This window comes from Capricornis sumatraensis, chromosome 6, assembly GCF_032405125.1.
Source record: "Capricornis sumatraensis isolate serow.1 chromosome 6, serow.2, whole genome shotgun sequence".
Classification (NCBI taxonomy): domain Eukaryota; kingdom Metazoa; phylum Chordata; class Mammalia; order Artiodactyla; family Bovidae; genus Capricornis; species Capricornis sumatraensis.
The window spans coordinates 48,763,800-48,779,900 of NC_091074.1; the positions used below are offsets into that span (position 1 = coordinate 48,763,800).

Below are 16,101 nucleotides of genomic sequence, written 5' to 3' on the forward strand. Positions count from 1 at the left end.
GCCGTATTTTCAAACCCATGAGATTTAAAGTTCTGTCACTTCATGCATTGTTCTTGTATGTGTCTGTAGTCACTGAAATGTGCAATTGGAAAATAATGGCTCCCCTTCACTGCTTTTTCTCAACAGCAGAATGTAATAGGTGCTAGAAACATGGGATGTTTTGTTGGTCAAGAGGTCACTGAGGGAATTTTTAGGCATGCCTGTTTCAGAAGTAGAATCTGCTTGGCAACAGATTAAATAGTTAAGAGCTTAAAGAATCTCTAGGATGAGACTGGCATTCTGGAATATTGTCTCATTTGCAGCGCATGTGGAGATAACCTTGCTTTATCCTGGGATGGAGGTGTTTCTTTTTAGTCCAGGGCTGCTGCAAGCCCATATGACTCTTGCCCCAGTTAGGAATGAGTGAATTCTGCAAGACATTTTGCTTCTGTCAGGAGATTGTCTTGAGAACAGCAACAGCGATTACAATGTACATTTCATTCCAAACTCAAAGACACATGGTAGCCTCAGAATCTCCTAGAGGGCTCCTTAACACTCAGATGTCTGGGCCTGCACCTCCCAGGTTTCTGTTCTGTAAGTCTGAGTTGGGCTAGAGAATTTGTGCTTCTGACAGGTTCCCAAGGGTGTGACAATGCTTCTGATCTCAAATATATCTTGAGAATCATTGCCCATGCCTCATCAGTATATGACCTGCCCAGCCACATGTAATGATCTTGAGTCCAGATTCCCTTGAGTAAAACGTGAGTCTTAATCCTTTTGTTTCTCTCCTTGTCTATCACATAGTGCCATGCTCCTAGGGCTTACTCAGTGTTTGTTGGGGAGGAAAATAAGAATGCTATTTAGATAAAATTACCCACATGTCCCAGACCCTTTTCCCACCCCTACTCCCTCAAACATTACCATTCTGCATTTGTCTTTCCCTTTGTTCTGCTTTTCCTCCTTCCGCTACTCCCTTGGATTCTGAGAGTTTGTTCTTCTCTAATCTTTCTGTATCTGGCCTGTGTTTGATGCACAGGCAATCTCAGGCCTGATGACCCATCTATGTACCACTGGGCCTTAGATTCCTGGCTCCACAGCCAGTCCAGGAAGGAGATATCCAGTGACTAAGATATTGGTCAGTTTTTGTGAAGGAGTTGGTTCAATGACACAAGCAATTAGGTGACAATTTGGACCTTAGATCTCAGGATAGACTTTTCACTTTAGGAATCTGGATGAGAAAGTATGTAGCCAAATTCAAGGAAAGTCTCCTGGGGTTCCTGCTTTCCTTCACATTTAGATGTTTCTTTACAAGGTGAGACTCATTAAAGATTTTGAAAACCTGAAAAAATGTAGGTAGAAAACAAGGCAGCCATTTACTCAGATACCCAAAACATCCAGTTTAGGTGTATTTTGTAGCAATCTTATATAGTTCTACCAAAATATTAGTTTATTTTTAATGTATTTGCATTTAATTGAATTTATACTCTTAGGGTAAAATTGCCTGAGGGAGAGGAAATACTTGTTTGAATTACAGGTTCATTTCCATCATGAATGATAATGAATCCACAAAACGGTTTGCTTTCAAGTTTCATCCAGATACCCTTAGAGAAATAAACCGGTCCTATTTTTTCTTCTTGTAGAATTATTAGTGTGGCAAGTTCAATCAGATGTTATTCTTTGCATACTCTTGTGATGAGTTGGGTGTTAGGTCCCTCATGGAGCCATTTATCAGTTCTTCAGCATTTCATTTTATTGGTGTGGGTGGGGTTCATGGTTTCTTCTCAGTGAATTTCTTCTATCAGAACGAGTGGGTAATGTTTTTATGAGCCCCCAGTATGTGGGGTTGCCTTGCTCTAGCCTTTATTCATTCAACTCAGTAAGATCAAATCCCTTTACTCCTTAATCTTTTCCCCTTAAAGTAGCATAATGCCCATACACATACTACAAAGACTGTTGTCTTCTGGACTTCACTGTTACAGAGGAAACATTTGAGATCAGCTGGATTTGCATGATTTTACTGATAATGTTTTTGTTGTCATTTTCAATCTGGGTGCTCATATTTTCCTCCATCTTTGCTATTTTAAAAAAATGGTCATGATGTTATGAGATATAGTTCATTTTTCACTGATTTGCTTGGGATGCAGCAAGCTCTTTGGTTTGATCATTGCTTCTGTTAACAATAATACTAGCAGTTTTCTGACTTTGAACATTTACATGGACATTTAACTAGAGAGACCTTGGGAATGCTAGTCTACATTTAGTTTACATCTGATGAACTAGATGCCCTTGGAATTAGTTCTGGGGCACCTTGGGATCCCGTCTAATTACTCTGTGGTAGATCCAGGGGCCTTATTTTTCTGGTGCTCACAGAAATCTCATTAAGCTATTCTAAAATGATTCTCCACTCCAATGTTGTTTCTGAGACAATGCAGGCTTTTCTCTGATCAAGATCTCGGGTGACTATAGAAGACAGTGGATGTTGGGGCCTATTCAGATCTGGTATGCATCCCTATAAAATGATGTCCACCCTGCAAAACAACCTTGCTAGGAACTGGGCTACAGGCTTGATGTGTCCAAAACCATAAGCTCGTTTTAGACCTAAGTGTGGTCTATCAGGTGATTTCAAGACAAACTGAGTTATAGCAGAAGTGTACACCGAGTTGTCATTCAGAGTGAACCTTAAAAACAGAGGTTCGGTTGGCAGAGGCCTCTTAGCCATGAATTGGGGGTTACTTTTGAGCCCCTTGATTCTCAAACATGAGAATCAGTTGAAAACCTGCAGAAATAAACACTTAACTCCTCTCTCCCTCTAGCGATATAACATTATATGCCTTTCATTCTTTTGAAAAGTAGTTGGCTTTGTCACCAATCATCTTCTGTTCAGGCTAAATTTACTTTTATGTGAAATAGAAATCAGGAAAACACTAGAATTATTTTAAGCAAAATATCAAAATTGAAATAAACCAACATATGTCTGTGAAACATGTATAACTCTCAATCAAAAATAAGTACAACTTTCATAAATTTCTTAAAATATTCTAGCATGCAAAATCTAGACAACTTATTTAAATAGATGGTGTTGTGACATATTTAGTTATTCTTCCTCCTTTGTTCATCCTCTACGTAAAGGTAAAAATTGAAATAACCAAAACCTGACCCAACTCTGGTCACCCCTTCACGAACAATGTACTAATCTGTTGTATTGATAAAAAGTAAGAGCATTGAGGAATTTTAAAACATTTCTTGCAGTAAGTTTAAGCTATACCTGCTAATTTTTAGTGTAAACTGTTTTCAATTTAACATTCTTTGCTTCTGTTCCCCTTACCACCCCTACATTCCTCTCTAAGATGTAATGCTTCTTAATTGCATTAAACATATTGTGTTTTGTTCTTGTAGTTTTTAAATTACAGTTTTCCTTGCACTGGGAACTCGAATGGCATCATAATAGCTGAAGGGACATATATATTCCAGGGCTTAGCACCAAAGAGCAAATTAAAGGATAAACACCCATCTCACATTTATGCTTTGTATGTAGGCATTCTCTAACATGTTTTCTGTTAGACTGTCACTTCAAGGATTGAAATCACTTTGACCCTCTCATAGTAGCTGATATTTTGCACACAGAAGACAGTAAATAAATGTTACCATCAATAAATATTACTGACAAACCAATGAAACATTTCTTAAGATCTTCCACTTTTTGTTTACAATTCTTCTCTTCAAGAACCGGATAACACAGTTTATTTAAAAATAGAGATAAATAAAACTATAACTTTATTTGGAATGTGATTTAGTACTAGGTGGATTGTCTTCTTGTTCCTTTTTAAAAGCATGTTGAAAACTTTATCTCATTAAGCTTGGCGTCACCCTATATATTAAAAAGGTCACTCTTGGATGTTGAAAACCACTTAAGATAGAATTAAGAAAGCTTATTATCATAATGATTGAGCAGACACATGTCCTTTTCATCTCTAACTCTAGGACCTTCAATTTCTTTTCTTTTTTTTTCTCAAACATCACTCTGATTCTTTTGTTGTTGTTAGTTTATTAGTTGTGAAAAGTTTCTTCCTTCCTGATTCCTTCAATTTAGACCAATTTGGAAATGGAAAAGTGTGTTAATTTTTTAACAAATCTTTAAGACATGCTTTACTGTATTTTTATTAACCAAGCCAGATGGCTCACAGCAAATTTTCTCTGACATAAGTAATCACAAAAATCAGTTTGGGACACAAATCTGGTATGGAAAGTGGCAAGTATATTCAGTAGAAAAATGCAGTTCACACAAACATATGGATATTTTTACAAGTAATACTGTTACTATTTGGATTTCATTTTATTTTTTTTTTTGTTATAGGCTAAGAACAAACTAAGGACATTTATTTTTCCTGTCCCCCACAACCCCAAACATTCAAGGTCCTTCTCAGCAACCAAAAATTATTTTCTTTTTGCAGTTTGAAGGTTGCAAGAAGGCCTTTTCGAGGCTCGAAAATCTCAAGATTCATTTGCGGAGCCACACAGGCGAGAAGCCGTATTTGTGCCAGCATCCGGGCTGTCAGAAGGCATTCAGTAACTCCAGTGACCGCGCCAAGCACCAGAGGACACATCTGGACACTGTAAGAATGGCAGGAGCTTTCCAACTTCCAGCCTCAAGTCCCGGTGTGAGGAAGTGCCCGTTTGATAGTGGGATGGTGAAGGTGTTTGCTTTATGACCTGCAGGTTATAGGGACAATGCCAAGGGCAGCAGTGAAACCTGGTAAAGAGCCAGAAGGGGCCCTGTTTGGTTCTTTCTTTTCCTTTTTCTATAGTAACAGGTTATCCTAAATATTACAGGTGCTGGGACAAAAGGGTTCATATATAAAGCAGAAGCACTTTAGGGGCTGTTATATATAACAGATTTTAGTACAGAGAATGACTGCTAGAGATTGGACCTTAAAATAAATATTCAGATATCAAGATATACTAAGATAGATAAGATACTCTATTGCTAGAAACAGAAAGCAATTTTTTTTTCCCTATTTTAGTTCTTTTTTTCTTGACCGAAGAACGTTGAGACTGGCCTGCTTTTTGAAAGTGAATCTGGCCTTTTGCTTTAGAAACCACCTGGTATTTTCACCTTCAAGTGATCTAAAAAGAATCAGCAAATCTATCCCAAGGGTCCCGTTTCATCACTCTTCCTCTGTGTTAACAGCCACATATCCACTGACATACAACCTATGAGAACAATATATTTTCATTATTATGCTTTAATTCTCTTAGTGCTGAAAGATTGTGTTCACTTGCTAATGCCCTTTCCATGACTCTGTCTGTTGTTTTCTCAATTATGTTGATTGTCCTCCTTTGCATTTCTCAGGTTTTGATGCCATTTTTTTTACATGAAGCTAGGTGGACTATATGTAATTTTAGTTCACTTAACAAAGCCATCAGGGTAAATGTATTATACACATCACAGATCTCTTATCCCACGTTCTTGCAAGTAATGTATTCATGACAGTACTTTTTTAGTGTTAACATTCTGATGTCTATTATTAAACTACTTCAGAATTTGAATTTTGAAAAGATACTGTTATTTCTACACACCTTCTCATACATATTTAAGATTCTTCTGATGTTATAGCTGACATATTTATTAAATTTTATATTAGTCGCTATTAGTCATATTGATAGCAGTCATTTTAGCTATATGTCACATAACCTTTCTAAACAGAATTATATCCTAATATACATAATGTGATGGTTTGCCTAGTAAACATCTGAAATATAATTAGAGTAATGTGGCTATAAGATGGACCCTTTCTGTTCTAGCTGAATCAAATTCATTGAATTTAGGACCAACAAAATGGAATATTAAATGAATAAATTTGGTGAATAGCAGTATTTTTTAAAAGTAGAAATAGGAAAGAGAATGAATTATGTTTAAATGCCCTATTTTGTATGTCTAAAATGGTCTTGGTAGAATCTCATAAATTTTACAATTTGTCATTAAACTTTATCATGGAAGAATGAACATTCATGAGACAAGATTGTCTTGAGAAATTGCTTCTACTCTAGCTAGTTATCTGGAGTTTCAAAGAACTATTGTGAGGCTAAGTGTTATGGTTCTACAATACCCTTCTTTGCTTGGAGCTAATTTTAGCTAATCAAACCAAGAGCATTTTCTAAAGTCATTTTGAATTTAAAAAATCCCTTTGGAAAACTTTTGAGAAAAGCTACCTAAGATAATAATTTCATGATTCAGTTCAGTGCAGTAGCTTTTAAAACTTAACTGTTTTTTTTAGTATTTCTCCATTAAATCTTTTAAAACCATCATTTTTTTCTTTGAAATCCAAACTACCTTCTTGTTGCTTGAAGAATTTGTTATTAAAATTTAGGTCCACATTCCCTTTCATTAAGTACTCCTTATGCTAATAACTCCTTATATTAATACTATCAGAATTTTAGATAAAGTATCTTTCTTCAATTAAATGGATTCTTTACTTCTAGGAAAATGATTTGCCCATAAAGATGACTGAGTCCATAATTCTAACCCTGGAAAGTGTTACTAAATCATTTCTGTATTAGCATCTTAATGTCTAAACAAGGGGAATAACTTTATAGTATAAATGGAAAATAATGAAGAATATAGTTTGATGAAGTGTAACATGCCATTTAAAGCTTAGGTAATCTGAGTTAAAATGACCGGTACACTTTACCACTTAGACCAATCCTTGGCATTGCTGTTTTGACATACTGATCCCAGGTGGCTGATAACAAGGGAGAGAGTGAAAGCTAGCTAGGAGGAATGGTCAGTATTCAAGCCTTTTTCAAGAGTATCTCAAAATCAAATCCAAAATGACATTAACCATTTCTTATCTTTCCAACCCAAGTAATGGTGACTATTGTAATAATAATGGCATCAGTTTATATAATGCATTAATATTCCCCCCAATTTTTATGTACAGCATCTCTAATGCAAAACATGAACTTATGTGGTCATAACATGACTGCCAGTAAAGATGTTGGCTTATTTTCCCCCAGGCAGGAAAGGGAAGACTAGGGGGGAAAAACTGTGCGAACCCAGGAAAGATTCCCAGGTTAAAGAAAACCTTTGTTTACCCAATGGAAACATCTTGGCAGATGACTTCAGCCCATAATTGGCTCATCATTTTGCAGAAACTGTGACTTATTGAGAGGCTGGTTCATCCATTGTTCATTGTTAGATCCCTGATATGTGATACAATGTCTAGCACATTATGGAAGCAAAAGAGCTGCTGAGTGATTCATTCATTCAATCAGTCAGTTAGTCAATGAACAAACACGTCAGATAATCAAACTTAGAATTCAAATTAGGATTGTCAAACTAAATTATATATTCATGACTTTATCTTGTTCTTGGAATAAAAATTAGCAACAATAGCAATAAGAAAGTGAAACACATATATGGTTTTTAGAAAGCAAATAATATAATTCACACAAATGTTGGCCTACAAAATGACAAGCAAGTGCATGAAAACAGGAACAAAATATAAATCGTAAGGAAAACAACCTGAATTTTGGGGGGAGTGGGGTTGGTCGATAGAATAGCATGTTTCTAAAGTGAGAACTCTATTGTAGAGACAGTTTCAGTTCTCTTCCTCACATTTCACTTCATGTAGGCACAAATTTAATATCTCACCAGATGAGATACTGAGAAGATGAGTGACAGCTAATATATCTTATAAACGCAGTTAATCTTGTAGGGTTTTTTTTTTCACTTCTTAAAGTTTTTATTTATTCTACAGTATAAAAGTCACATTCTCAAACCTTTGGTTTGAATTTAGTTGTTACAGTAGGAATAGTTGCTAAAATTTGAATCAATGTGTAATGCTCTCATTCAGTCATTCCTAATTATCATGTACCAATCACCAGAGTCATAAAAATAAAAAAGATTCTAGACTCTGTCTTGGGCTCCACACCTTACATCTCTCAGGCGCATGGGCGAATTGGAATAGCCAGAACTTGTTTTCTTTCTCGTCGTACTCAGCTAAGAACTTATTCACCTAATCTAGGCTTAGCAGGACTCCTCTGCAACTAATAATATTAATGTTTCTTTGGCTGATTTTTCATGTGTCTGTTGTTTGAAACCTGCTGTCTTCTACTTACTTTCCACTAATTTTCCCTTTTAATTCTCTCCCTCTCTCTTTCTGAATCAGGTTTCTTCTGAAACATTACCAGTCTTTTCTGGACTTTTCTACAGCTTCTTTATACCTGAACTCTTAAAGAATATGTGTTTCCTAATTTCTGACAGTACCAGAGATTCTTTTCAGGGGAACATAATTGTAAGTATGACTGGAGATACTAATAATTTTCATATTGAAAAATGCCACAGGAGGTTTCGTGGCAAGAGGGCATTCTGTAGCAGTCTCTTAAAAATCTTCAAAGATAAGCCATCTCTTTGTTTCTTGAAAGTTTATTCTTCTCTTTGCCTTGATGCAAACTTACTGGGCTTTCTAATTAAAATGCATGAGTATCACATAGCAATTCACATCAATCAGTTGGCAACAGTTCATGCTCTGAAGTCAGTAGTCTTTGAGTAAATCTTCCTCAGTTACCTTTATGATTTAACCACAGCTCTTTCTTTCTTTCTTATTTAGAAACCTTATGCTTGTCAAATTCCGGGATGCACCAAACGCTACACAGACCCAAGTTCCTTAAGAAAGCATGTGAAGGCACATTCTTCCAAAGATCAGCAAGCAAGGAAAAAGGTAATTTTAAATGAAAATTTATCCAGCCAGGAAAAGCACATTTAAATTCCTCTTGCAGTACTGGGAGCTTCTGTGGGACATTGGTAGTCCTAATGCTTCTCAAAGTGTAACATATTTTTGACTCTGAGTAGAGAAGTCTTTCATGAAGTAGTAGCAAGGCTGTGATTTTCATAATTGATGTAATCAGATGTGAATTTCTGGGGAGGATTTGTATAATAGAAGTTGATGAAATTAGTGAAAGTCACCAAAACTGGAAAGTAACAAAATTAAGTCCAAATTGTTAAAGAAAATTGAACTGGGAAAACAACGCAACAAATACTCTTTCTGGTGATAAGTGCTTAATAAATATCAATACAAAACATGAAATATCAATTGGCTAAAATTATTAGCTCTGACGAAGATGGTAGGATGAGTATGTATAGAGCATTGTTCCCTTTAAGCTTAGGAAAAACATGTTTCTTAATAGGTACCATATATGAAAGTCTGAGAAAAAAATTGAACTTAAAATCACTTTTGACATCACTGAGGGCTTAGTGCATCTCTCAAGAGTTCTTAGAAGCTGTAGTATCTCTCAGATTTGGAAGAAATGTTAGAGATCAACCTGCCAACCGACTTATCCTCCTGACTTCATAAGCACCAAGTGGTTGACAATACTGTTCTTTAACATCTTGAGAAACAAAGAACTTACTACCTTTCAAGGCATTTTCTTTTTTTTTTTTTAAATTTCTATTTATATAATGTTCCAAAACAGTCAAAATTTTGAAAGCGTATTAGAGATTCTGATACAAGGAAAACAGTAGAAAAGTTCAAGAAAGTCATGAACAACGTTTAGTATAGTACTGGAGGCAGGGAGGCTGAGGAGTACAGCGAAGGGAGCATGCCACAGGAGGCTCATGAGGTGGCATATTGCATTTGTTAATTGCATGGTTTGAACTGTAAATATACGTTCAGTTCAGTTCAGTCGCTCAGTTGTGTCCAACTCCTTGCAACCCCATGAATCGCAGCACGCCAGGCCTCCCTGTCCATCACCAACTCCCGGAGTTCACTCAGACTCGCGTCCACCGAGTCAGTGATGCCATCCAGCCATCTCATCCTCTGTCGGCCCCTTCTCCTCCTGCCCCCAATCCCTCCCAGCATCAGAGTCTTTTCCAGTGAGTCAACTCTTCGCATGAAGTGGCCAAAGTACAGGAGTTTCAGCTTTAGCATCATTCCTTCCAAAGAATACCAGGCTTTGTAAATTTTTGGAACAAAAAGAATGTTCTGATTATGGCAGAAAATATGTTGACCTGACCTTGTTTTTTCACTTGTGTTTAGATGGGTACTTAATTCATTTAAGAGTCCTTCATAACAAATTTAAGGGAAGTTTAAGACTAAACTTATTTCAAGTGACTGAACACTGTTGTTCAGTTGCTAATTCGTGTCCTACTCTTTGTGGTCCCATTAGTACACCAGGCTTCCCTGTCCTTCACTTTCTCCTGGAGTTTGCTCAGACTCATTGAGTCAGTGATACCTGTGATCTCCTATGGTTTTATTAAACTCTATGGCATGGTTTTCAGGTCACCATGGCATCAAGCTAACCAGAATCTTTCATTCTTTTATGATTTATAGGGATTTAGTTCTTTTATTTGGGGATATGCTCTGTAACCTTTATGTTACTTGAGCTTTTTCTTCCTTGGGAGGTAAAGGCCAGTTGAGGGCTCATATATGGAAATAATTTGGCCTCTCCACTGTGAGTTAGAAAAATGTCCAGTTAGAAAAATTTGATAAAAGTTCTTTTGTAAAATAGATATTCTTAATGGCATACAAGCCCACTGTTATAAGTCAGTTGTTAAAATTATTTATTTTTCCTCTGTAAATATAGTTGAAAGTGAAAGTGTTAGTCACTCAGTCATGTCTGACTCTTTGTGAACCCATGGACTGTAGCCCGCCAGGCTCTCTGTCCATGGAATTCTCCAGGCAAGATACTGGAGTACATAGCCATTCCCTTCTCCAGGGGATCTTCCCTACCCAGGGATCTAACTGTTGTCTTCTGCACTGCAGGCAGATTCTTTACTGTCTGAACCACTAGAAAAGCCCACATAAGTATAGTTAAATCTCTTTAATTGGAATCCCAGTCAACTGATAATAGATGATCATTATCAACATGTCATAGTAGATGGTCATTCAACATGGATTGGAATATGTTCCTGTATTTTAAAACAGCAAAGGAACTAAGTGAATTAATGATAAGAATAAAGTTGTAAGAAGCATGTTTAATATTCTTAAAGTAACACACCATGTTTATAATGACATACTGTTAATTGCTTAGGAGGACCACTGTCTAATGGTTTTTGTCATTATCCATGTGTATCTTATAAACTTGAAATAATTAGTTGTGTTTCTTAAACAAAAAATCCTCTTGCTGAGTTTCTTCCCCCTAAATCTGACCATTCTCTACCTCCAAGTTGTCCCAAATGTATGAGGTTTTACTGTATCAGCAAATTTGTTATAAGATTCAAGAGCACCTTCATAGAGAATAACAATTGTCATGGACATGACAGAATATAAGTCTCACACGTAGACAAATAAGCAGGAATATGATATTCAACCCAAGAGAGTAACCTAGGTTGACAGTAGGTATGAAAACATAATGCAATATTTTTAGAAGTTATTAATAGCTTATATTGCTCAAACACAGAGTATTTCAGCTTCTTTATAAGGGAAGAGTAGTTTTGATTCTGCGAAAGATGTTTGAAGCACTAATTTAAAGAAGATAATCAGATCTTAAGACTATAAATTTGTAAACAGTTTTTAAGAACCTTTAATAGACAATCTGGATAAAAGTATATACTTTTAAGGGGCAGAATTACAATCTAATGTCAAATATTACAATATTCTCTTAATTTTGTCTTATGTAAAATGAGGTATTATCACTCCAATGATTCAGCTTTTGTTGTTCACTCTTTCCTGCAAGTGACTGAATTGGATTTGGCCAACTTTATTTGCTTAGTCCTTAGTGACAAGTTTACTGTGTTTACTTTCCAAATTTTAACCTGGCCTTTTAATCTGAAGATTTAAAAAATCCTGTGTGGATCTTTGAAGGACTAATTCATGGAAATTAAAATGATGAAAGTTGCTCTATCCAATAAAAAGAGGTAATGTCACTCCCAGGAAAAGCAGTGCTAATAAACCTGAAATCAGTCAATCCACAGTTTCAAACCTTGCACCGGTGTATTGGTGTGTAGTATTTACATGTAGACTGTTACTAGACCTCGGAGAGATTCTAATTACTAACGCACATCAGGGCTTGGTATTTGGAGTATTTCCTGGCAGCAATGATTTTAAAAAGTAAGAAACAATAACCCTTTTAAAGCAGAATTAAGATTATTTACGACTTTAATTAAAAATTGAAAATTGGCATTATTTCAAAAAGCCTTTACAAAAATGTGAATTCATCAAAAATAACCATAAAAATTCCAAGGTGATAAAGGCACAGTGGAGTAATGGTCCCAGCCCTAGGGAATTGTTTTGTTGAAAAGAATAAAACTCTTTTCTGTCACACCCTGTTAGTCATGGACTCCTTTAATATACCCTGCCTGCCTGCCTGCCTCTAATCCTCTTTTCAACCTCCCCCTGGACACTAAATGACATTATTTTGGTCTTAACATGGCCTGCTTTATGAAGCCTTTCTCTGAAATCATGGCCAGTGACAAGCCACCCTCACCCGTAAGACAAATGTTTATTAGGAGGGGTAGAGATCTCGCTAGTGATGCCCTGGTCATGGGCATGGGGCCCTTTCCCACACCTGTTAGATCCTACTGAAAACCAAGAACCTGAAAACTCAGCTAAATATTATTCAAGCTGTGAAAACAAAGGAAAAAAAAAAACCTCTTCTGCAAAAGAATTGAGATGATTTGGCTCATTGCATGCAGAGTAACTTTTCTCTTTGTCTGATGTGTGCACACCCACACATCCCATCCGCTGATGTACAGACTTTTCCCATAGAATGTGCTTTGCAGATCTTGAGTCCATTAAATAGAGGGCTACACAGATAAATGAGTAGCAAAATACTCAAGTCACCAGCTATGGTCTCCAGTGAGAATAGAATTCAGTCTACAGAGCAGAAGGCAGAATCTGTCCTTCAATTTTGTCTGATAATGAGTGGGGAAATAAGAAAGGACTAAGACAATAAGCCACTTGAAATTCTCCTCAAGGCTGTGAGCTTTGTTAGAAATTTTCAGTTTCACCTTGCAAGTGCCATAAGCAGGGAGGCTTCCTTCAACTCTGGCCTGCTATCCAAATGGACTTTTAAAAAGTGAATGAAAAGAATACTCGGCCAAAAGTTAGAGATGACGTGAATCCTTTGTCCATTTCACACTTCCACAAAGATTCCAAACTTTGGGTGTGATTTATTAAATGTTTGTGAAGCATTCACCTTTGACTCACTGTAGTTAGGTTTCACTTTTGTGATCTCAGCACTGGCTGTTTTAAACCAAGCAAGTGTAGCATTTGAAGTGTATGTGAATGCAACATGTATATGTATTTTCTACTTGGAAAACAGCTCTATATAGCTTTCTGGCTGAAATAGAATTGCTTATTTAATGCAACTCTCTTCATGTAGAACTGGTAATACTCTGGAATCTGCTCAGAGCCACCAGCACCCCATATATACTCAAAACGATAAACAATTTCATTAAATACAACATAGGCTCACCTTGTTTTGTGCAGTTGTTGAAATCTTCAAAAAGCTATGTGGAAAAAATACATTTTCCCCTAAATGAAAGCATTTATAGAGTTAGCGGGACTTAACTTTTTCTATCAGTTATTTTGTGTCACCATCTACATGGCATATGGAATATACAGATGAAGTACACAGTCAGAGGTCCTCCCAGATTTTGACAGTCTTTTTTCCTTCATCCTTCCCCCTCCTTCCTTCCATTTTTTCCTGCTCAGGAATAAATTAAGAATCACTCTAACTCTCAATGGAATGTCAGTCATAGACACATATTATAGACATAACATTTCAAGATGAACTGGTAGCTTCTCTTCTTCCGCTCACATTTAGGAAATCATATTGGAATTTGAGTAAAACTGATGTTATTACAGCAATGACATTAAAATGGCACTGGTGTGTGTGTGTGTTTGTGTTTGAGTCACTTATTAACTTTTCTACTTAACAGTTGTTGCTGACAGATTACTTACATTACACCTCCAAATGATGGTGAGACATATTACCTGCCTGAATGTCCTGATGTCTCAGTTGAGGGTAACAGATTTCAAGAAAGGCACTAGGTATGCTTTTGTAAAATAAACAATTTCAGTTCAAAATAGTGATGCTAACTAATAACTAAATGTAAATGAAAAAAAAAGCCAAGTTAACCCCCAGTTGATAATACTGATTTGGAGTTGAAACCAGTTGCCTGGAGACTTCTGTTTAAAGCAGATCCAATATGAAACCAGCTGTGCTTTTGAGAACATTTTAATGCTACATGATGATTGGAGCCAATGAAAAGGAATTGAAAATTCACATTTGGTGATGGAAAGTGGAAGAGTAGAGATGGTTGTCCATGAGAGTAAATAGATAGTTAGAAAAATATTCTGTTCCTTTCTGGAGAGATCAGAGAAACTGTCTTTGGCCTTGTGAATACAGAAAAATAAATACTCGCATCTCTGAGCCTAGCTCAAGTGTCTTTTTTAGCCCTTAAAGCAGTGTTTCCCAAAGTGTTTTCTCTAGAACACAATCTACAGAATCTTATCAGGTAATTCTTTTAGAAAGTTGTTTTGTTATCATATAAACTTGGGAATGCTGAGTTGAATAATATTCAATGGATTCCCTCTTGTAAGAGTTCTCAGAGCTTTAGATACACCAATATTCCAGATGGAAAAAAAACATTAATTCGATTGATTTAATTCAGTATTACTTGGCCAACAAAAGAATCTTCTTTTTCTTCTAGAACATCTTATCAAACTACTCTTCTGTAAATTATTTGAGAAATACATTCTCAAGTAATTTAGTCCATTCAACAAATATTTATTAAGCACCTACTGTGTGTTAAGCATTGGATTAGACCCATGAATGCAAGTGTGCATAAGACAGACATATTCTTTGTCCTCATAGAGCCAAACTATCTTGATGAAATCCAGCAATAATAAAAAAGATGAACAAAAAATAATATAAACATAGGCAAGGAAGCAGTGAGGAAGTTGACATGGAGGTAAAAGAGGGGGAACTGTTGAGGTGAGATGGCCAGAAACACTCAAATGACCACTTTAGAAATGAGAAAACTATTGCCTGCAAAAAAATTTAAAACTCTGCTTAAGTTGAAACTTTGTACCTTTCTGTTTGAGCTTCTTTTAAAAGATTCGACTGCTGAGAGCATAGCAGTAGATGTCAGAATCATCTTACTTTATTGTAGTTAAACTTTTTGGCAGCCTTTCCTCAGTTGGCATTAGAGGAACTGGATGCTAGACAATGAAAAGCATTACTTGTATCTCCCACCTGAAAAAATGACTCATAGGCAGCATTTCGGGCCATAGGGTTGCAAAGAGTTGGACGTGACTGAAGCAACTGGGCATGCATGCACATGCACGAGCAGTCAGCATAAGTAGCAAGTGAGACCCTGCATCAGCTCTGGGATTTAAAAACAAGTGAGAACTAAACTTGCCCTCTTAAAGATTACATTCCAGCGAGAATACAAGGAGACATGTGCTCTGTGCAGTAGGAGAAATGCTGTGATTAAAGTCACACAGAGCGTGTTTCTGGAACAGTGTATCTGGGAGTTCCTTTGTGACTGATAGACGCTCTTAAGGAGTGAAGTTTTAGTCTCTCTTATTTGAAAGAAATGGGGAGATCTATAGAGTTCTACATTGTTCTTGATTTTATCACAATTCTTTGTCATGTGTGGCACAGTAGTTTTAGTTCTATTCCCCTTGAAAAGTCTTAATTAGAAAAAAAAATTAGGAGTATGTGGCAGAGCTCTGGCCAACTATGTAAAGAATGAGGGCCTTAAGACAGGTGCTTTAGTGAGCAGTTCAGGCTGTACAGTGCTTAGCACAGCCACCTTATAGAGATGGTTCCTAGATAATTGCTTTGTTTGATTGATTGACAGAAACCTTCCAAGCTTCTCCTTTCCTTTCTCTTATTAGATTCTGAGGATTCTTGATCAAAATGATTTTGTAATAAAAGCATTTATTTCAGACTTTCTGCTGCCTAAACATTATGTCTTACAATATCATGACAGCTCATCAGGCCCTCCTCGGTTTTGTTCTTTGTCTCCACTTCTGAAGAACTGGTCCCTCGTGCAATTACAGCTTCCTCTGCTAGCTCTCTCTCGTCTTTCCTCTTCAGATTCAGTTGAATTTTGTCTTTGCTACCCATGAGTAATATTTTTCTATTTGTTTGTATCATGAGCTCTAAAGATTC

At 36.4% G+C, this 16,101-nt stretch overlaps 1 protein-coding gene across 1 annotated transcript in view; it reads left to right on the forward strand.

Annotated features, from left to right (window-relative positions):
• Positions 1-16,101, forward strand: part of GLIS3 (GLIS family zinc finger 3) — a 477,578-nt gene that overhangs the window by 354,313 nt on the left and 107,164 nt on the right. Inside the window, exons 4-5 of the mRNA XM_068974601.1 lie at positions 4,431-4,592; positions 8,589-8,699. Of these exons, the coding sequence (XP_068830702.1) occupies positions 4,431-4,592; positions 8,589-8,699 (273 nt within the window). The remainder of the gene's footprint in view (positions 1-4,430; positions 4,593-8,588; positions 8,700-16,101) is intronic.